General features: G+C 49.2%; 9 protein-coding genes across 9 annotated transcripts; 3 read left to right on the top strand and 6 right to left on the bottom strand.

The window, feature by feature from the left end:
* Positions 1-336: 336 nt before the first annotated feature.
* On the bottom strand, positions 337-1,454 carry N7503_001147 (urate oxidase; the record flags this gene model as incomplete). Its single annotated transcript, XM_057060708.1, has 3 exons — positions 337-461; positions 514-1,160; positions 1,243-1,454. Coding segments are annotated over 3 exons (984 nt in total), but the record flags the coding sequence as incomplete, so codon positions are not given.
* On the top strand, positions 1,418-1,883 carry N7503_001148 (uncharacterized protein; the record flags this gene model as incomplete). Its single annotated transcript, XM_057060709.1, has 2 exons — positions 1,418-1,629; positions 1,733-1,883. The coding sequence occupies 2 exons, from the start codon at positions 1,418-1,420 to the stop codon at positions 1,881-1,883; spliced, it is 363 nt and encodes a 120-aa protein (XP_056927632.1).
* Positions 1,884-3,599: 1,716 nt separating this feature from the next.
* Positions 3,600-4,025, top strand: N7503_001149 (EGFR-like transmembrane domain-containing protein; the record flags this gene model as incomplete). The annotated part of the gene is made up of 1 exon (XM_057060710.1): positions 3,600-4,025. One exon carries the CDS (start codon positions 3,600-3,602, stop codon positions 4,023-4,025), a length of 426 nt encoding a protein of 141 aa, XP_056927633.1.
* Positions 4,026-5,217: 1,192 nt separating this feature from the next.
* Positions 5,218-6,426, top strand: N7503_001150 (agmatine deiminase family protein; the record flags this gene model as incomplete). The annotated part of the gene is made up of 1 exon (XM_057060711.1): positions 5,218-6,426. The coding sequence occupies one exon, from the start codon at positions 5,218-5,220 to the stop codon at positions 6,424-6,426; it is 1,209 nt and encodes a 402-aa protein (XP_056927634.1).
* Positions 6,427-6,824: 398 nt separating this feature from the next.
* Positions 6,825-7,418, bottom strand: N7503_001151 (uncharacterized protein; the record flags this gene model as incomplete). Its single annotated transcript, XM_057060712.1, has 1 exon — positions 6,825-7,418. One exon carries the CDS (start codon positions 7,416-7,418, stop codon positions 6,825-6,827), a length of 594 nt encoding a protein of 197 aa, XP_056927635.1.
* Positions 7,419-8,678: 1,260 nt separating this feature from the next.
* Positions 8,679-10,469, bottom strand: N7503_001152 (C2H2-type zinc finger protein; the record flags this gene model as incomplete). Its single annotated transcript, XM_057060713.1, has 5 exons — positions 8,679-8,704; positions 8,775-8,952; positions 9,037-9,542; positions 9,701-10,124; positions 10,176-10,469. The coding sequence occupies 5 exons, from the start codon at positions 10,467-10,469 to the stop codon at positions 8,679-8,681; spliced, it is 1,428 nt and encodes a 475-aa protein (XP_056927636.1).
* Positions 10,470-16,497: 6,028 nt separating this feature from the next.
* N7503_001153 (oxidoreductase) lies at positions 16,498-16,722 on the bottom strand (the record flags this gene model as incomplete). The annotated part of the gene is made up of 1 exon (XM_057060714.1): positions 16,498-16,722. The coding sequence occupies one exon, from the start codon at positions 16,720-16,722 to the stop codon at positions 16,498-16,500; it is 225 nt and encodes a 74-aa protein (XP_056927637.1).
* A 498-nt stretch (positions 16,723-17,220) lies between these two features.
* On the bottom strand, positions 17,221-19,056 carry N7503_001154 (amino acid permease; the record flags this gene model as incomplete). The annotated part of the gene is made up of 3 exons (XM_057060715.1): positions 17,221-18,565; positions 18,631-18,742; positions 18,801-19,056. 3 exons carry the CDS (start codon positions 19,054-19,056, stop codon positions 17,221-17,223), a joined length of 1,713 nt encoding a protein of 570 aa, XP_056927638.1.
* An 859-nt stretch (positions 19,057-19,915) lies between these two features.
* N7503_001155 (cytochrome b-c1 complex subunit 10) lies at positions 19,916-21,083 on the bottom strand. The gene is made up of 5 exons (XM_057060716.1): positions 20,957-21,083; positions 20,698-20,759; positions 20,358-20,411; positions 20,146-20,293; positions 19,916-20,080 (listed from the first exon to the last, which is right to left on the bottom strand). Exons 1-5 carry the CDS (start codon positions 20,957-20,959, stop codon positions 20,072-20,074), a joined length of 276 nt encoding a protein of 91 aa, XP_056927639.1. The 5' UTR covers positions 20,960-21,083; the 3' UTR covers positions 19,916-20,071.
* Positions 21,084-21,140: the final 57 nt, after the last annotated feature.

The raw sequence follows: 21,140 nt of genomic DNA on the forward strand, positions 1-21,140 counted from the left end.
TTTCTACCTTGTTCGATTATATCCTTGACCTGGATTGCGATGTAATTTATTTCTGCGTTATGATCCAAAACCGCAAGCGCATGGGTGTGGAGTCTTATCTTTGGGATATTTTCTTTTGATTCTCCTTTCTGTTGGCTACTCTTTTTCGAATCCGACCTATGGGTCATTTTCTACCCCGGTCTGTACTTATATAGCAAATTATGTGAAAATAAAAGAAATGTGTTGTCAAGCTGAAATTGGGGGTTTCACTCCCGGAGGTATATAGAGACATTATGTACAAGAGAAAGGAAGACAACAGATCATGCAGGGAACTCCAGAGTCCGGCTAGAGAGGCATTTACAGCTTGGCCTTGGGGCCAGCACGGCCAACAGTGCATTTGATAAGGCCGTTGGGGTTAGACTGGGGAGCGTACACCTCGGCGTCCTTGCCGGTGTTCTTGGTCCCCTTGTGCCAGCTGAGATCTATGAGGAGTTAGAAGGAGATCTTCACAACAATAAAATTGATCAAACGTACCAATCTCGAAGTAGTGGTTGTTGGGCAGCTCATATTCCACAGTCTCAAGCAGAGGCGCAGTAGCAAGAATCTGCTCGCCCATTTTGTACATGGTAGCCTGCACACTGGCGCTGTTATCCTCAGCAAAGGTCTTAAGAGTGATAGCCCGGGCAGCCTCCCAGGTAGCATCGAACTTGGCAACATTAGCCTTCACCTCAGACACATTGCTGAAGCGGCGCCACTGCCAGTTGGCCGAGACATCAGTGCTGAGAATGCGGTCCCAGGTCTCCTTGAGGGTAGTGAACTCGTCGCGGAGGAAGCCCCAGAATTGCGAGCCGGTGCTCTTGAGTACGGTCAGGCCGTTGATTGAGGAGTTGATATCGATGCCCTTGCCCTCAACAACATCGACCTGCACGTTGCGGGTCTCGGGGCTGTCCTTGATGAAGGAGTGCGGGTGGGGCTTGCCGTCGATGTTCATGCGCACCCAGCGGTGAGTGATAATCTTGACGTGTGCGGCGTGGATGTGGCTGTACTTCTCGATGAAGTGCGAACCCAGGATGGAGCCGAAGACCTCGGGGGTGGTCACGGGCTGCTGCTTGGCGGTGATGTAGATGGTGTTCTTAATGGAGTCGGTAGCAACGATAACGCTGTTGTCGGCCCTGGTGTAGCTATAGGGGAATTTGGTGTTAGCTCAGTCTTCTGTAGCCATTCGAGCTGATTGCCACTGATAAGAGTGTTTGGTGCACTCACGAAGTCTCAATGTCACCCTCCAGCAGGACGCAGACGGTCATCTCGACAACGGTCTGGATACCACTCTTCTCGTCGCGGTGCACCTTGTACACGCGGACATTGTCCTTGCCGTAGCGGGCAGCAGCGAGAGCGCTCATGTTGAAAGGTGGAGATAAGAGATTAGCGGAGATTGAAGATGGGTAGATGGCTGAAGGGAGGTAAGCTGGAGATGAGCTACAGGTATGGAAAGGAAATGTTAGGACAGATGAAAGTGGTTCCAGGAAAGCGATTCTTTATTTATTTCAGTGAAAAATGGGCTGATGCGCTCGTCCGCGACAGAGTATCGGGCACCTCCGATGCCCGCGAATGGCCGATCCCCACTTCCGATCTTATCGCAAACGTTGAGCGGTATTTTCCACGGATAACACTTACGAAACACGTCAAATAGGAGAATGTGGAACACAGTTGACCAATGTCAAGCCGGATATTGTTGTTTTCCAAATTTGTGTAGGCAAATTGATGGAGTAGACATCTGTTGGATGAGCAAAATTCTCCCCCAGATTTCGGGTTTCGAGCCGCCAGAGCTTATTGCACGACTAGTCTCGACTGGGACTTCCATTCCCGAATCCGAAATTCCGGCGTCCGATCTTGCTCCCTTATGAAGCAAATCCCGCTTCAATCGGCGATCTCCACCGGGGAAATGCGATCATGAGGGAGAAGAGACATCTGAGAGACTGGGATTGACTAAAGCAAAACATCATTGATCCATCACCTGTGCATCCGCTCCAATGTGTCCCGGATACCTTTCAATATTGACCATACCTCCTCATACTTGAATGTATCTATTTTATATGAGAACTCCAAGTTATCATAAGAGCCACTTGATATTGAGACTCAGAATGAATCGAAATTCTGAAACCTCATGCTAGGGAAATTTGAAAGCCAGCCAACCATATATCTATGTACACCTCTACAATCCCGCAGTCCATCTCCTATGATCTGTGTCAATCCGAAGTGAACACGACATAATGAGCTCGAGTATCCTCCGTGGGCTATATTCAAGTGGTACTTGGACTATCGGATACTCTTCTCCAACTCTTCCTAGTTCAAATGCAAGACGCTGCGCCGGTCTCTATCAGTATCTGCAGCTTATATTTGTGGGAGCACAAGCGAAGTAGGGACTAGATCATGGTCTTGACTCACGGACCATCTTGCGTCAGTGGGAGGCAAGTATTTGTGGGCCAGCTTTACCCTGGGAGACGTCTACAACTACAGCTGGAATCGCTGGAAGCTTTTACATCCATCTCGTTGTAGTGGAGATTACCGGATCATTCCCTCACTATTAAGCACACCTAGGCAATAATCAAGTCAATTGCTTAACACCTTTTTCTTGACTGTTTCTTAGTTCTCAATGGATCCCCGGAGAGTGGCCAGTCATATGAAAACCGGTCGTTTTCTAATAAATATATACTAGACTTCCCTAAGCGCTAGCTTTCTATAAGCGCTAGATTCCGATAACTAACTACCGACTCACTAACTAGATACTAAGTTAATTGTAGCTTATTAGTAATCATGGCTTCGGAATGATTGGGTCTCATTGATCTCCAGTGCGGTCCGTATGGGGTCCATAGCTTCCCAAGGTTATATACGTCGAGAATCTAACGGTCGGAAGTAGATATATAGTAGATTAGTGCACAGAAATTCAAGCGTAGAAGCCCTGGAGATGATCCGCAAATTCATGACATGGCACACCTAGCGCTATTCCCAAGGAAGTCGGGACATGCTCCGCTGGCCCCCAAATTATCTCCACTTTTGGTTGACCAAACCAGAAGGATTGTCAGGGGCCTTCTTTTGCCTCTTGATTCCTCCTTTCAGTAACCTTTAAAACCAAAATCATGACAGCAACAGCCATACCCCTTACCACCATCTTCTCACCAGCGGCCGCGTGTACTACCGACACCTGGTATATTGAATACCTGTCTGGGACTTACCACTATGACACCGCCATTTCTGCCACTGATGCCGGCTGATGGTTAAGTCAAGGACCCAAGGAATGGAGTAGCTGTTTCCCTTCAGGATATAAAGCTGCCACGGACTTCTATTTCTCACCCGGCCTATGTCCATCAGGATATACAGTCGCGAGCCAGTCAACAAATTCTCTAGATGGAAATGTAGAGACCCGAGCAACATGTTGCCCATCGTGAGTTCAGGCTATGATATTCATCGCTATTGAGTGATTTACTAAGCAAGTTCTATGTAGAGGTTATAGCGCTCAAACTGAGAATGGGCTTGTTTGGTACTCAACGAACCGATGCACCTCCACCAATAGCAATTCTAATCACGCATGGACATTCACAAAAACCAATGAAATATCTAGCATGACGACACCTGATGGTATAAATGCTAAGGCTGTTTTCATTCGCTGGCAATCCACTGATTTTACAACGCCAACCGCGACAAGCATGGGAGCAATTACCAACACGGGGAGCTCGACGGTATCGCCCACGGCCACATCACAGGACACATCAGCAGATGGCAAGTCATCGAAAGCATGGATTGCCGGTCCTGTTATTGGGGCTGTATTTGCGTGTACCCTGGTTGCCCTGGCCGCAATCTGGTTCACCCGAAGAAAGTATAAACAAAAACCGAATGTCAATCCTGCTCAGTCTGGACTTTGGTACCATAAAAGGGAAGTGGGAGGAGACGGGCCCGCAGTGTTTGAGGCCCCCTCTGATACAAATTTCTCTTCCAAGAAGCCATTAGGAGAGCTTTCCGCGGCAAATACTGTCTCCGAATTACCATGATAACCGGGATCCCGGCCCCATGCCCATCAACGGCGATAGTCACGGTTCTTTCGCGTATCTAGCGCCAGACACGTCTATATGAAAGATGTTTCGATCTTCACAGCCAAATTCTCTGACACTTGGGCCATTGGGGGCTGTATGTAATGAAAACGAGGGTGGTTTTCGCTGCGTATACTGCTCAGCACCTGGCACAACTATCCCAAAGGGAGCTGTAATCATGTGCTCGAGACAATCAAAGATAATTGTGGCGTCAACTTCAATGGTTTTCACGAGAAGATTGCCTTTCCCAGCACTGCGATAGAAGTTCTGTATGACCATGAGAACACATTCATTTTGACCGAAATTGGTTTTGTATAGTATATCCCGGAGTGAGAGAAGAAGAAAAACCATACAAGAGATGAACTCGGCAAAAGACGGTTACTCCAATACTGATCCCGCGGCTGATGCCATGTGGAGATCAATCTTTGAGAATGTTTTCGGTTGGCTATAATTCTCTGACACAGTAAGCACGTATAGTGATGGAGGAGTACCAGCTGGTTCTGGGACCTAAGGGAGCCATGGCACAAAAATTTGGACTCCAGAGCATGTATCAATTTGCGGGGTGTTTCTAGGGCCACTTTTGGGGTGGGCTTGTGGAGTATCGGTTCGGGTGGGGCGCAATGTCACTGGGGATGTTGGCTATATTGACAGCGGTGCCGATATGGTGGCTTGGGGAAGGAGAAGATCAACATGAACACATAACGAAGATGGAGAGGAAGGAGGAAGAGAGGAAGAGAATCATCATTTGAATGTTAGTAGGAAAGACACTCTGGTGAATGTATAAATTAGGCAGTCAAATTGAGTTTCCCGATCATCGCGTCTTCTTGCCTTTTTCGGGCAATAAGGGACAGAACTCGATCGACGTCAACTTCTTATCTTTTACTTCAACTGCATAAATACTTCTACAATTCGTCGCTTTGGTGTGATCTTACAATGTCAACCCTTTTGAATTCTCTTGGTCTTTGTACTAAACGCAATTTCTACGCACCTACGCGTACTATTGATGTGGGTGCTTTCATTGCTTCGGTTTTATGTCGCCTGTGACTGACATACAGTATAGAGTTACCTCAATCCACGTCTCTCGAGACACATACAGCCTAATAGAAGACATTGCTCAGCATTAACTCGAAACATCACCACTTCTGCAGCAACAATGGCATCCAAAGGAAATCTCCACACAGAAACAGACAAAACTAAAAAATACACCTATCTCGCCGAAACAACTCCCCACCTCGCCACAATTCTCGGCTTTCCCACTCGCTGCTCAACCTTCCCAGCCTTATACAACAGCACCTGTACTGAGATCATCGATCTAGCATGCACAATCGCAGCCTTTGAGCCCGTGCGCCTCCATGCGCGCCCAGAAGACCTCTCAAAGGCCCAAAATCTCATCTCCAAGCGCCTAGAATCAAGCTCCAACAATGATAGACCTATCCAAGAATCGAACATCACTCTCATTCCCGTCGCAACAAACCACTGCTGGGTCCGCGATACAGGACCCGTTTACGTGCGCGGAGCCGAAGATCCACAACAGCGATACGCAATCGACTTCCAATTCTGCGAATGGGGGAACAAGATTGAGGAGCTATTATACAACAGCTCAGTCGATAAAGAAGCAGCACTAGCAGAAGAGGGTGCCGATTGGCCGATCATGGATTCCACACGACGGGAGGAGAATACCCTTTTCGCGCGCCGGGCTCTCGAACTCGAGAACCAAGATGGAAGACATCCTCCCGTTACCCGGGTTGTATCGTCAGTCCGTCTAGAGGGTGGTGGTATTGAGATGGATGGCGAAGGAACTTTCATGGCTGCTGCGAGTAGCGTGTTGGTTTCCTCGCGGAATGAAGGTCTCTCGCAAGAAGATATCGAGACTGAGTTGGCTCGGTTATTGGGGATTAAGAAGTTTATCTGGATTCCTGGACGGGAGGGGTTGGATATTACGGATTGTCATATCGATGCAGAGGCACGATTTGTGAGACCTGGTGTAGTGGTTGTTTGTAAGCCTCACGCGAAATGTGAGCCTGTTTACTGGGATATCTATCGTGAGGCGAGGGAGATTCTGGATGCTGCTACTGATGCGCAGGGACGGAGACTTCAGGTACATGATATTGAGGAGCCCGATCCGGAGCTTGTGAAGGGGAATGTTGCCGGAGAGGAGGATGGGCCGGCGGCATCTTATGTGAATTTCTACTTTGTGAATGGAGGCTTGGTGATTCCTGCGTTTGGAGATCTCGAGGCGGATCGGAAGGCCTTAGAGATGATGAAGAGCCTTGTCCCTGAGCGGGAAGTCAGGCAAGTGGCCGTTAATGCTTTGCCGAGAACTGGAGGTGTGTTGCACTGTACGACACAGCAGGTGTTGTGAGATGGACTCGGTATTCAGCATGAACAAATCTTCTCTTCAATATCGTATCTCGGCCATGTCATACCAAAACTCATGATATTTCAAGATGCATCAACATAAGCTGTATTGTTTGCCGAACTGCCAAAAAAAAAAAACCAGTCTTTTTCATCACTGATATGCCAAAGATGTAGTCGAAAAGACTTGACAACTTGAAAGTTTTTTTTTTTTTCTTTTCTTGTTTCATGAACACGAACATGAACTCAAGAAAAGCCAATCAATCCGCACCAGAGAAATCTCAAAACGCCCCAAACCTATAACGCCATGAGAAAGCCCAAAGAGACATGACCATCATAATCATTGCACGTAAGAAGGACCACCGACAAAAGCAATTTCAGAGAAACCGTGGGTACTTTTGTTCATCACAGACTCAACTGATCAATACTCCCCACTCTCCCTCCACCCCCAAGTCTCCCCCCACCGTTCGTCACCATCCCCAACCGATAAAATCGTTCCTCCCCCGCAGGCGTCTTGCCCCCGATATACCACTTCTCCGGCCCTAACGCATCCCGAAACCCGCCCGAGCCACTAGAACTATCGCTCCCGCGACGCTGGCGATCTGCCGGTCCACGATTGATCGGGATCGGCGTGGAAGAAGACGGTGTCGGGGGAGGAGATGTTTCTGAGTAGGCGGTAGAAGTGTGGTGGTAATGGTGGGAATGGTGCTGAGGCTGAGATGCCGTAGCCGGCGGAGATGTAGATGTAGATGCTGATGCACCCGGTGGGATGGAATTCCCACTTGAGTGCGAGTGAGATGTAGATTGGTTTGCTGAGGCGGAACTGGAGGATGGGTTAGAGTTGGAACCGGCAGCTTTGGAGGCTATTGTGCGGGCGCTTTGGGTGAGTGTTGAGGAGGATAGAGAGGATGTGCCTGTTGATGGTTGGGAGGCTTTAAAGGTGGACTGGGCGCGGAACGCGGCCAAGAAGTTGGAGAGGAATGGTCTGTTGGTGGACATGGCTGGTACGCGATGTGGTGAGTGATGGCCGAATCGGCGGGGTCGAGGGGATCTTGATCAGTAGATGTAGCAAGCGGCCCTATTCCTTTGACCCGGGCTAGAATTCAAGGAAAGCGGAGCATATGAAGGGTCTGAACGGCGGGGGAAGTCAGAGATCCCGAGTCCAACTTGTTCCGAGAGGTGACGTACCAATCAGATGCCGGGGATTATGGACATGACGTCGAGCAGGAAGTTCCCGGAGTGAACTAAACGCTGGGAACAGGCTACCTCCGCGGTATTGGTCTATTGGTCTACTAGTCTTGTTTCATTATGTTATAGTACTATTATTATCGAATGCTTTGTCTAGCATCAGGCCATTATCTGATCGGATCTTCGCGGCTCGGCGGTTCATGCAGTTACAGGCGCACCAGTCTGAAAACGATCATCTCTATTTCTAGATGCTTTTCGATAGAGCAGTTTCCCTGAGGGATAACAAGAATAAAAGACATAACACCCTAAATCACACCAAACCCGAGGCGCGCATGTATGTTCGTGCCGTGCCGACTCGACTCTACTTACAGGCCATGCAAATGCACCGGGGGACAAAAGATAAAAACGAACAACCAGTAGAAAGGAAAAGAGAATGGAAAAGATGAAAAATGAAAGATGTAAAGATGAAACACTGCATAATTCGACAAGAGCCTTCCCACAAAAGACTTTTCTCTTTCTGCTGAAGTCGCGCAAAAACACATGCCCATGTCTATAGTTGTGGACGCCGAACGAAACCACCCTACCCATCTCATCAAAGAGGGCATAAAAAATCAACCAGACTCGCAATCAACCACCGTATAGTTGTACTCGTAGAGTGAAGAATGCCCACACCAGATGGGATCTGAAAGGGAAAATGAGTCATCAAGGATGAATACAATCAAAATGTCAAAACCAAGAACTGGACGCCAGAATCGGAAAAACACCGCTTGGATCGAGCGGAGTTGGGATCAGGGAGGAGAGGCGGAAGCGGCAGGGAGTAGTAAAACAATCATTTTTGGTTGGCAGGGAAAGACAAAAGACAAAGTCTAAGGGGGGTAAAAAAGAAAAGAGCCACGGCTGGAGCTGCCTTGAACAAGATATCAAATCAAGGCTGCAAACGAGAAACTTCGCATCCATCGCGTGCGGGGGGATCTGCACCAGTAGTCCTCACGATGGTCAGAATAGGCCTTCACTTTTTTGGGGTTTAATCTCTCCCGGATTGGCGCGTCGCGTCATATGATCCGAGGCTGTTTACTGTCGTGCAGGCTGAACGGTACCTGAAGAGGAATCTCGTTAATATCTCTTTTCTTTTTGGCATTGCCGACACAGACCACAGGGCTCACTCACCATCACCGCTCAGAGTAGTCGAAGCCAGGTACAATCCGTTCATACCGCTCTCGGGGCCGCCGGCGGTCGTGGCGGGGTAGAACTTACGATCCGCATCGACGGGGGCGTGGATCGATTCCTGGCCGGTAGCCATGGAGTGGGGGAAAACGGGGTTCATATAACCGTCGGATGGACCGTGCTGGAACATTGACCAGTCAGGCTGGTTCGAATGGGGACCGGACATAGCCGGGTGTTTAGGGTCAGGGACGACCAGGGGCTTTACCTGTTCAAGAGGACGATCAACACTCAGTTGCTGGCCATGGGCATCGGTGCCGGACTGCATGAGGTACGGATTCTGCTTGGGCGCAGCCATCCAGGAAGCTCGCGCGGATGCCTGATCGGCATACGCGTTGTCACTCGGACCACGGCTCATACCGTTGGCCGGCGACATCGCGAACCCCATATGATGCTGCTGCTCATGGAAAGTGGGACGACCAACGGGCATTCCATTTCCATTCACGTGCCCGTCGCTGAATTGCGCACCCATAACACCATTGGAAGATGGGGCGGGATTACTAACTTCATCCATAGGCTTAGCGGGGTTCGCCGCTGCTGCTGCGGCCGCCGCCTGCTGCGACCGCTTCAGATGGGCCTGAGGGTGCGACAGGTGGGTCGCACCCGTGGGGTTACCCCGACGAATTGAACACTTCTGGAAGTGGCGCTTCAAGATATCACTGCGAGAAAAGGTGTCCTTGCAGAGGACACACATGTAAGGCCGATCTCCAGTGTCTAATTGGAACAACAAAAGACGCGTCATTAGCTTCAATTTAAACAAAAGACCCTTTTTTTTTTTTTTTTTTTTTTTTTTTTTTGCCAAAAGCAAAAGCGCAAGAAAAAAAAAAAGGAAAAAAAGTGGTGGAAAGACTTGAGGGGTAGAAAATACTCACGTCTCAGCAAATGGCGCTTCAGGTGCTTAGCGTGCAAGTAGGTCTTGTTACAGTGTGGGCAAGGGAATTTGCCATCCGCATCCTTGGCCGGAATGGTGGTGCTCTTTGCAGCACCGTTGATGCCGTTGGTGACAGGAGTCGCACGGCCCGGAACACTAGGCAGGATACCACGGCGGCCCTGAGAGCCCACGACCTGCGTCCGTGGCGGTTCCTTGGCCCCGTAGGGCGAGCCATTCGCGCCATTCACGTCGGGGCTCATGCCCCAAGACTTGCCATCGGAATAGCTGAAAGCCCCGGAGGGAAGACCGTTGAAGTCGCGACGGTCACGCGGCGGGGCCGGAGCAATGGGCTGAGGGTAGCTCTGCGCGCTCGACGCAGGAGGCAACACGCTCGGAGGCGGGGGGTACGACTGAGAGGGGTGGGCCTGTGTCTGGTGGTTAGGATGCGACAAAAATGACGGTGGTTGGCTACCGACGGTCGTGTGCATGCCGGGCATGATGGGGGCAGTCGACGCCCCGTACACGTCGTGAGTCGACGCGGGAAACCGTGACAGGTCGGGCCGGTATGGCTGGCTCATGTAGGGATGCGGCGCGGGCGACTGAGTGTGATGAGGCTGGAGCGGCGGCAGAGTGTGCGGCTGCGACACCGGGTACTGCGGCTGCATCGAGTATTGAGGCATCGGCATACTCGAGATGGGGGTCGAGGAGAGCGGTGCGGAGCCCTGGGAGAGGGTGGAGGCAGGCCGCGAAGGGTGCGATCGGGGATCCATCTTGAAGAATTGGACGAGGGAGAGCGCGTCAAAAGGAGAATTTAAGATGGTCGAAAACGATCACAAAGCAATCATCGAACAGCGATGCTCTTTTTTTTCCACTTCTTTCTCTTTCTCGTTGAACCAAAGACTGCTCCTTGTTTCTTTAGAAATTTTTCCCGAGGCGGAAAGGTGCCAAGTCACGAGGCAGATCAATTAGGGACGTCTGACTCCACACAAAGGTAAGTCACAGAAGGCCAGGAGGGGGAGGAGAAAGAAAAGGTCAAGAAGGAAGGTTTGAGGAGATTTCCCCACGGTCACCCACCGAAGAAAGTCGTGTGGGAACTTTTTGGTGTTATCCGCACGTTGTCACCGTCGATGGGTTCTGTATCCACCAAGGAAGCGGGCGTGCAAGTGGGTCTGCAACTCGCAGGACAACAACTAGTCAGATCTGCTTCGCGTCAAAGAATGCGTCGAGGTCGAAAAACCCAGGAAAAGAACGACCACAGAATCCAATTAGGTGATAATTGATGGGGATGGTTAGGAGGATGAGGAAGAAAGAAATTTTTTTTTCTCTGATCAGTTTGAGAAGGCAGTTCGATCGCGAACGGGGGATTGGGGGGAAAAAAGAGGGAAAAGGAAAGAATTGGGGGGCGGGCAAACTTACCAGGTTTACCAAGGTTACCATACCACAGAAAGTTTCAGATGGAAAATGTAAAAAAAAAATGGAAAAACGGAAATTGAAAATGTCCAAAAAAAAAATAAAACCAGAATCCCGAGAACCGAAAATGTTCCTATGATTGGTGACGGGAGCCGTTAGTTTGGGAGAGGCAAAGAATAGGTACCATAGACGAGAAATTTGAATTGAACTCAAATACAGAAAAATAAAAAATAAAAGGTAATGTCAATACCGTACGAGCCAAAAGGCGCGGAATTCTGGTACAGAACAGGGAACGATGACGATATGCCGGGCGTCTTCCGAAGACGGCCCGGAGAGGAATGGCCGATCGCACCTGCTCGCAAGCGGAGTACGTGTACAGATCCGATTCTATATAATCCTAGAGGACTCGGATTCGAATGGACTTGAACAGAGAAGACATGAGACATTATCGAGTCCTCGAGGTCTAAAGGGTTTTACATATATTAACAATCTACGGGCTTTATTGGCAATATAGGGAATTTAGTCCTAGAATATATCCGGAAATGATTCATTCCTGAACTGACATCTGAATATGGACCTGGGGAAAAAGAATCCAGTCCACTGCCACATGCGTGTAAGGCTCCATTGTTTACCCGATCGCGGCGCTGTCCGATGTACTCCGTACGCATATGTACATTGGAGTGAGCTTCCCTATTGATACCAATGGAAAATGCTCAGACCTACAACACAACACATCGGTCTGAAAAGGGGTAAGCATCGGAACAGAATGATTATAGCCCATCACTGTGCAACAAGCCCAGCATAAACCTCCTATAGATATCGAGTACTCCGTACATAAACCCCAATTGATGTTGGAGTTGGAGACTCGGTGGTTCTGACATCCTGACCCTGGCTCCGCAGTGGCTTGACACGCCCCGCAGGTAAACAGATCACACATCTCACTCATGCAGGGAGATGCAGTGCCATTGCACACTCTCCTCCCGATCACTCAATCAGAGGCCCACATTCGAGCTCACGACCTGCTTTCGCTGTAACCAGGCGCTAGTGAGTGAACGAGCGTTTGAACCGAACGGTCGAGCTCTCTCGCACTGATCTCTCCTAATGGAAAACAGCACGTCATCTAGCTAGAAACAGATGATACCAGACCTCATCGTGCATTAGCAATTATTTTCATGGTTTTCCCTTCCATGCGACTTGCATCTCGAGGTTCGTTTGTGTACGCGGGATCCTCGGACATAATTATCAGCATTAATCCTAAGCGTACGTACTCAAAATTGGTCTCTTCCCCGAACTCTGTGATACGTGTCTCGGTAACGGCTATGCATTGTTGCCTTTAGTGGATGCGCCGTAGCCGCTTACTTTCTCCTCAAGCTAACGACACTACTGTACCTCTACCTAAAACGTATTTTTGAATTTTATTCTTTTTCTCCCCTCCTCTTTCGTACCTTTTTACAGTAGTTTAGCGGTGGACCGCAATAGTGCGCACTACTGTTGAGTCTAATGGATAAACCTTTCCTGTGGACGTTCTGGGAAACTTCCAACACTAGTTCAACTAGCAAGTGTTCAGGGGCTCCCATTGGATCATCCACTTCCGTCCTAAGCTCCGGCTTTCGCAGTACTTCCGCCCGATCTCGACTCGCTAGTATTACCTAATTTCCAGCAATGCCACCTTCCCAGGGGTTGGTTGGGGGAATGGTTCGATGTCTCAGCCAACTCTTATGCATCCTGTTTATGATTTATTTTAGGGAAACACTCAACATTTAAACCGATGGAAAAAAATTAATTCTATATATCAGATACGAGGTACTCTTGTCCAGGTACGACCCTAGCCCCTCTCTGTTCTCCACCAGCAGAAATTCGCAAGAGCTTCTCCCGCTTCGATTGTGGACCTGCAAAAAGGCTTCGACCAGGGTTCTGCAGGAATCAATGATCGGATCTGACCATCCCCTCGTGACTTGCCATAAAACTATCAGATCCTTGGCGGAGACGGTCCTGATCCGTGCGAGGGGGAGACTAATTTTTATTTACCAAGCTAGTGACCGAAAAGGCAGGCCAAACAGACCATAATTCCCTCGCCAAACCTTCTCGTTTCATCTCGGTATGTTGCGCCGCACCGGATAGCGGGTTCCGGGATGTAAATTTGTTTTCGTGGCTTGACTTGCATTTGAGAACTGACCAAGAAGGCGTCCATTGACTAATATCAACAATTCACTCGGCCAAGGGAATATAGAATGATGATTACTACTACAGGTAAAAAAAAACTAAATATAAAATACAGGTACTAGAATCCATGGAGACTCGGCAGCATAGCCGGGAATTGGCGAGGATCCACTCCCAGGGGCTCCCGAAGACGGTTCGGTCCACGAGTGATGCACTTAGACTCCAGCTACTACAGACTAAGGAGGTAGATAGAGGGGAACCTGAAGGTGGCTGATCCTCCAAACTACGGTGAGACGGTTTTCCGGCTCCTCTCTTTTCCTTTAGCCCAACACTTTTACTCTTTTGGGATTTGACTGCAGAATCAAACTCCGCCCAAAGGTACCCATTCTCCAGCACTTAGCGTAGAGATCCAACCCACTTTCCAAGGTTAAGGATCGTCATGTAATTTTTCTTTTTCCCTTTAGTGTTCAGTTCCTATGTTTGAAGGCTTGGTTCTTGCGCGGCATCCATTACCAATCCCCCCATATGCCGACCTTTTTATCTCGGGTTCATAGCACCCCATTACCCGTAGGGCTATATCCGACCCGGATGGGGTTTTGAAGTACATAGTCAATGGAACCATTGCAAAATAGTGCGCGGCTTTAAGATCGTAATGATCCCCGTCTTCTCCGTCCCCATCTCGGCCGAATTGGTAGGACCTCACGAGGACAGGTATCCACCGACCTAATATACTTAGCATACTAGAGATTGTATAGCTCAGTATACAAATTCTACGTGACTGATATTCAGGTACTTCCGAACCAACCTAGAGTAACTCATCCGATTTTTGACCGGCAGAGGCCGGAAAGCAGTCAAAGAGCCAAGTCCGGATCGTCAAGTTTCAGGACGTTCAACAACCAATCACATGGCCACACCGCCCCCAGCGGATGAGAGGTTCGAGGACGCCACCCACCTCATAAGCTCACGAGGTTAACCGGGAGAGGTGTCCCTTTTTCATCACATGCGTAATTCATATTCATATGGGTTCAAGCCATATTTGAGATTCTCATTGTCACTCTAATCTTGCTATTTGCTTCTTTCACTCCATGTGTTGGAGTGGTGGATCGGCTGTCAATTTTCGGGGAATGAGGGAAGGCCGCGGAAGTGTACAATTCTGTATGTTGTACCGTGGACTTGGGATTCCCATAAAGGTAAAAGAAAATTCAACTTCTTGAATTCCAATATTCCGTAATATTGTATTCCCCCCTGGCGGCCGCGTCATGGGATTTCGTTTCGGATAGACTTTCAATGGAACCGTAAGAATATTCTTTCTGCAGATTTTCATCAATCGCTATGATTGCTTGTACCGTGATATGGCTTAGAAGGCAAATAGTTCAAATTGAGACCCATGGACGGAATTGTATTTTATATGGCTGTTTGCGTACGTGGAATGTCGGGAAGAAGTTCTTCAAATCCATCTTTCCAAATCATCAAATCATAAAAATAGCCATGGCTGCCTAAATGTGCATGTCGTCTTTCATTGGGCATTCGCAGTAATTTTCGTTTTGTTGAGTGGCGGACTTGTAAAACGGCAAACTGGGTCCGTCCCATACACAGCCAATACCTCATGTCGTCGCGATGATACATTTCGCCCTCTGCCACCTCGCTTACCGCGATAATTTACCCTACCGTAACTCTCATCCATCTGGAAATCCTCGGGAAATGGGTCTCCCGATTCAGGAACAGTCGCCAACGACTCCACCATGGCAAGGATCCGAAGGCTCCAGGAACCGGATACATCGTTGTCGGCAAGACTCGCCCCTGTGTCGATCGGGTTATGAGCCGTGTCTTGAAAGTTTCCCTGAATGGATAGTGTGGCCGAAATATTAGTATTTCATACACTAATGCGAAACTTTACATACCAATGCCAAGTTGAGTATTATCTCACCGGCTTATGGTCCTTTGAAGAAAATATTATCAATCATCCGAAACTGAAATTTTCACTTTCTTAGCGCCCATCAAATCACGTTTGTCGTCTAACTCAACCTAATAAACCATAGTGCCATGAATATCAGTTAAATGAGAGGTATTATTGGAGATAGAGTTCTTCTAAGGTGGATCCTCTCGTGTCGCGTATCTCGTGGGAAACAGAAGAATAGAAAGAGGGGGTGTGGATGCCCCCCATCTGGAGTCAGATTAAGCATATCTGTGTGTCCCATCGACTTATTTCTCCGTTACATCCATGTCCAGTGCCCACCGCGACGGTGGGGTCTGTTCAGGGGGGACCAGTGGATCTATTCGCAGGATTCTCCCCGGGGATCCCAGCCATTTGAGATACGGTACAGGGTACGTGGGGGGTGAGAAGTAGTTCACGTTCGGCTTTGTCTCTTTGCGAGGGGCTTGTTGGTTATTTGTCCGCTTGATGTCTCTGTTGGCCCTGCCCTCCATCTAAGCGCTTTATTGGCCCTCCTCGTGGTTTCAACGGTAGTGTAGGATCTGCCTCGCTGCGAGGCCCCGTGTACACAATACTTTGCAGAGTGATCTCCCTCTTATCACTTGCATTGAGTGGGCTCAGGCTGTCGTCCGTTTCGCTGGTAGGTCGGAGAATTAAATTCTGCCGCTACTGTGTAGCGTGAGCCCCTGGGGATCTGAGCGTTGCGGCATGCGTAGTACCGAGTCTATGCTAGCTCATATATATATAGTGGTGATTAATCCTCCGCCGCCAGCCACCACTTGCGCCAATTTTCCACGGAAATAATATAGTAGCAGTAATTAAAACACCGAAGCATTATAATCTGCAATCAATTCCCATTCAAAATTTTCACGATTGCCTAGGCCATCTAGGCCATCCAGATTGCGGATATAGAAGTCAAACATCTGGGGCTGGTGGAGTAGCCCACACCTCCACGGGAGAGCCCATCGCACCGGAACCCAAAAAATTGAGCTCAGATGGGGCACTGGAGCATCTCAATGTCAAAGTGGGTAATATGGAGAAATGTCAAGTCTATTGTCATCATCACAATATCGACAAACATTTCTCTGATCTAAACCTATTCAGTGATTTTAGGTACACGTTATCACCTGGGCATTATCTGATTCTCAAAAGTGACCCAGCACTCTGCCTTTCACCCCCAACACCCATATGGTCCTGAAACCATGACCAACCCGCATTTATGTCCTAGAATCTTCCACTTTTTTCCATTTTTTGGTGTGCGGAGGTTATTATCTCGCGGAGGCCGGCGTCATCACCTACGCAGATGAAAATAGGTCTCTGGTGGTGATGGATTCTTCGAGACTTGATGCAGCTTCGGTGTTGGGCTTTTGTGCGCAGAAGACTTCTGCCCGTGAGGCTGTGCGGTTGTATACAGTCAACGGGGTGTCGCGGGATCCTTGGTCGTTGGCCACGCACTGGAAACAGGTTGTTAGCTTGATTGTATAATGGCTCTTAGAAGGAGGGAATTTTATTCGGTCCATGTTGCCAAGGCTAAATAGGTAATGCGAGGAGACATTGCGGAGTGAAATATAGACGCTGTAAATTTGATCGACATTGTAGGAATGAAGGGGATTACAGGAACTTCATCGTTCAATCTTCACAACATACCAGATCGGATTTATTGTCACACAGTTGATTTGTTGCGTAATTAATTGACTTGATGGATTGTTTCACAATGAATGCTTTTGGTGTAGGACTCAGGCCGAGTGTTGTCGATGCTCCTCTCGAAAATGGGTTAGACTTCGCAGTGGTGGGCCCATGGCCAGCAAATGCCCGCTAATCTCGGTGAAAGATTTTCAGAAGATTGGCAATCTCTCGGCGCGAAAAAGTCTAAAGATTTAAGAATGGACCAATTGTTCAGACGAAGGGAGGGCTGAAGCAGAATGAGAATGAAGAATAGTTATCATATACAGAAAACAATAGGCATCGAGTACCCTATGAACAAGAAGAAGAAACGAAACAGTCCACATATTGCAATACTACTTCGGCAGAGTTTCGTCATACTTGGCACTCTTCGTCGTCTCGGTCTCTTGCGCATGTTCCGGCTCCACACCTTCACTGACTTCTGGCTCATCGTGGACAACATGAATGGCATGCTCCACATTGACTTTGGGACCGGTGAACCAGCGGTGGGCATCAACAAACCACCAGATCAGAACAGCTAGCATCGGTCCACCATAGACGAGACAAGTCCAGTTCATAAGATCCGGAGTCAGATCTCCCTTGGTGACGCTGGGCAAGCACAATATAGGCACCATGAGCGCAACAAAAGAACATCCAATACCACCGATCAGAGGCCCCCAGCGGCCGAGGTTCCAAGGTCCCTTACGGAAGCGATTCCCCACAAAGAAGACACGAATGAAAATGGGGATGATGAAAGCGACGAATTGCGCTATAGCACCGATAGAAAAAAGGGCGCCGATGGCGGTGGTGCCAGCAAGAACCAGGAGACACATTATACATCCTAGGATGGAGTTGAGAACCACAGCATTGACGGGCGTCTGTGTGGTTTTGTTCACCTGCTTCCAGTACTTTGAAAAAGGAAAGCAGTCATCGCGAGCGTAGGCATATGTGACCCGCGAAGCGGCGACCATGCATCCCTGGCCCATAGAGAAGCCACAAATGATCGTCAGAGCGAGAATTCCAAGTGCTGCCTGCTGAGGTAGAACCTGGAGCAGATACGAAGCCCACGGTTGGCCCAATTCCGAACCAATGACTGCGTCAATGTCTGTAACCGTGTATGCAACGACGAGCTGTAGGAACCAGCCCATTACGCCGCCGACGCCGGATGTCATGACGATGGCACGCGGTGAGGCAACGTTGGCGTTGGAACACTCCTCACTCAGATGAAAGGGCGAATCATAGCCGGACATGGTCCAGATCACACCAACGAACGTCATAAGCACGGCAATGCCGTCGGGGAAATCGGTTTGGTTCTTAATATCGCTCCAGACTTTGTGAGAGGGTGTAAATTTGGGAGTGTTCTTAGTAGCTGCAGGGATGACAATAAGGGTGGTGACGAGTGCGAGAACATTGAATGTTGAGCCCCAGGAGTTGAATTGTGCCACCTGTTTCGTGGGTAGACTGCTGATCACCGTGTGGATGATCATGATCAAGATCGTTAGGAGATAGATCTGCCAATTTGTTGGGACATAGCCTGGGTTGGTGATTGAGCCGGCAGCCAAGATCATTGCGGCCAGCGCATAGTCCACTGATGGTGCTGCAGTGATTTGTCCAATCCAGTTGGACCATCCTGTGATCCATGCAGCTAAGGGGCCCCAGCCTGGGGGCGCGAGAACAGCTGCAGCATAGTAGAGTCCGCCACTGGAAATATGAATGGCAAGTTAATCCACGTCCAGAGTAATTCGAGGCGAGTGACAATGACATACCTCGTAGGCATGGCCGAGCACAGCTCCGCCATAGACATCGCAATACATTGGATAAAGATCATAGCGATGATCCAGCCCCACACCATACCTGCTGTTCCTGCATATCCCATACCTGTTCAAGTATGTTAGCGATGACTGGGAGCAAGGCCAAGCACTGACAAGAGACACACCATAATACAAAGTACTTGCGAATGATGGAAGTAACCCGAGCACGGCAAAACTGACACAAAAAGTCGTCCACAAGGAGAACTCCCGCTTGAATTCCTGCTTGTAACCTAGGGCCATAATCACCCGCTCATCCGCGTCCATCTCATGGTCCGCATACGGTACGTCGCCATCTGCCAATATAGACGTAACCTGGGCATGCTGGGTATCACTGTATACCGAGGGCCGTTTATATGCCGAATCAGATGATTTGGATTCCATGATGGAAGGCCAAGGTCATCCGCGAACACGGAGATCAATAAAGAGCAAAGAAAGTGTGAAGAAAGAAAGACTGTCAACACGGCAGCAGCGTAGTTATAGGTCTGGTATCGGACCTGCCGACCAGGGAACTCAGGCCGTTTTAAACTACCTAGGTTTCAAGCTACGAAGCTGCGGTCTGTTCGACTTTGGTTATCTATCAATGACGGCACTTTGAGATTGAGCCAATCAAGCCATGTGAAGCTCATACCACGGGAGTGCGGAAGGCCGCTAGAAGGACATAATAAGAGGGGTGGGACGAACAGGGGCCTACTTTTGGTCCAACGCTCTCTCCACAAATCGCGATATGATAACGACTGGACCATCACATAATATATGCCGTAATAGATGAATTATTCTGCGATAGACCAATCCCCGAGCAGATGGCTTTCTCGGCAGGACAAGGGATCCTTTGATTCGGGCGATGCGCATGGACTTCTCCGCACCGCGGGGCTTGTGATTCGTAGACCTGGAACTCAAAAGCCTTGTATTCGAATGAATGAGATCCGTGCTACCCCAGTTAGCTTGGCAAGAAAGCTACCAAACCCATCAGGGCAGTTTCAGGCGTCGAAGGAGGCGAATGTGCCCTTATCTCGTGATATCAGGGGTCAGAGATAAGACGGTTGATGTTGGACTCGCATACATCGATGCTTATCTACACTGCATGGACCTGCCCTGTTAGGAGAAGTGGCTTTTGCATACTTCTCGCTTCTCGTTTGGTATATCAGAATCGACTATATTAAGATCTGCTATGACTCGCTATCACATACTAGGGTAAGCTAAGATCCGTCACAGGCGAGAGGTCTAGAACGACGATCACATTCACAAAGAAGATTAACCATGGATTTGGTTTGGAAAAACGGCTGCCTCTATGTGCTATTCAAAAACATAAAAGACTTTCATCACTATTCTACACTTCCCCTGATCTCCAGTACCGGGGCAATGGCATGTCGCCCATCGTCCACCAAAGCGAAATGATCTAGAAGGGCTATCACGGCAGTTAATATCCACAGCTTATGGCCAATAATGGAGTACAAGCGACAAAGAACTCACGTTGTCCTCAGGGGCAATGGTGCGGTCGTAGTAGGTGTCCAGGAAGGGGAACTTCTGGAGAATATCACGGCGCACACGGGGGACCTCGCCGAACATGAAGAGAGCGGCGGTACCGGCGAAGACACCGAAGGAAGCAGCAAGGGTACCACTATTATAATATATGAGCACTACTGTTCAATATGGTCAGTTCAAGGGATGGTGGGTAGACTTACGCCCGAACGGCACTGGTCATGTCAAAGCCAGCGACACGACGGGTGATGTCGATCCTACACAAATCATGTTAGCATCATTTCCCCTGGGTCGCTCTATGTGGGCAATCGTGCAACCCTCCAAGCACACGGTAATCTCCGAGATGACGAAGTTTTGCACCGGCCGCACAGTCCGCCGGAAGGAATTGAGTCATGCTCCAGTCACATCCAACAGGTAGCCTGGAGGAGATGGCCCTACACCCTGTAGGATACCAGCCCATATCCAATCCGGTGACTGTTTGGCCTGCTGCATCGTCCATGGGGTTCCGATATGGCCAAAAGATTTAGGCTCGGGGTGTCTCACTTGGGCGCAAAGGCAGAGCTGGTGGCCTGGGCCGCAGCGCGGCGGAGGGTAGGAGTGAAAACCTGTGAGTTGAAGAAGAATGTCTGCGTTAGCAATCGCTTTCAAAGAGGAATCGTACGTTCCGCGTCTATCCCGGAAGGTCATTTGTCGGTGACGCGATGTGTCCGACCCGACCCCCGTTTACGGTGACTCAATAAAGATCGAGACCAGGATAGTTTTGGAGGCTTGATAAACATTGTCCGCATAGGTAAGGACATACCATTGTGGTCAGCGAGAGCAGATCGTGGGACAAATGCTAGAGGGACAGGAGCTGGCACTTGGACGACGAAAACCGGGAGTGCCCGACTTCGCAGCCAATCACGGGTCGGTATGTGCCAAAGCACGTGATCAGTAGCCCATCCACCAATCACAGGCCACATAATTGATTCAAATACCCGGGGAAG

This window comes from Penicillium pulvis (assembly GCF_028828015.1).
Source record: "Penicillium pulvis strain IBT 33274 chromosome Unknown contig_10_segment0_segment0, whole genome shotgun sequence".
Classification (NCBI taxonomy): Eukaryota; Fungi; Ascomycota; class Eurotiomycetes; order Eurotiales; family Aspergillaceae; genus Penicillium; species Penicillium pulvis.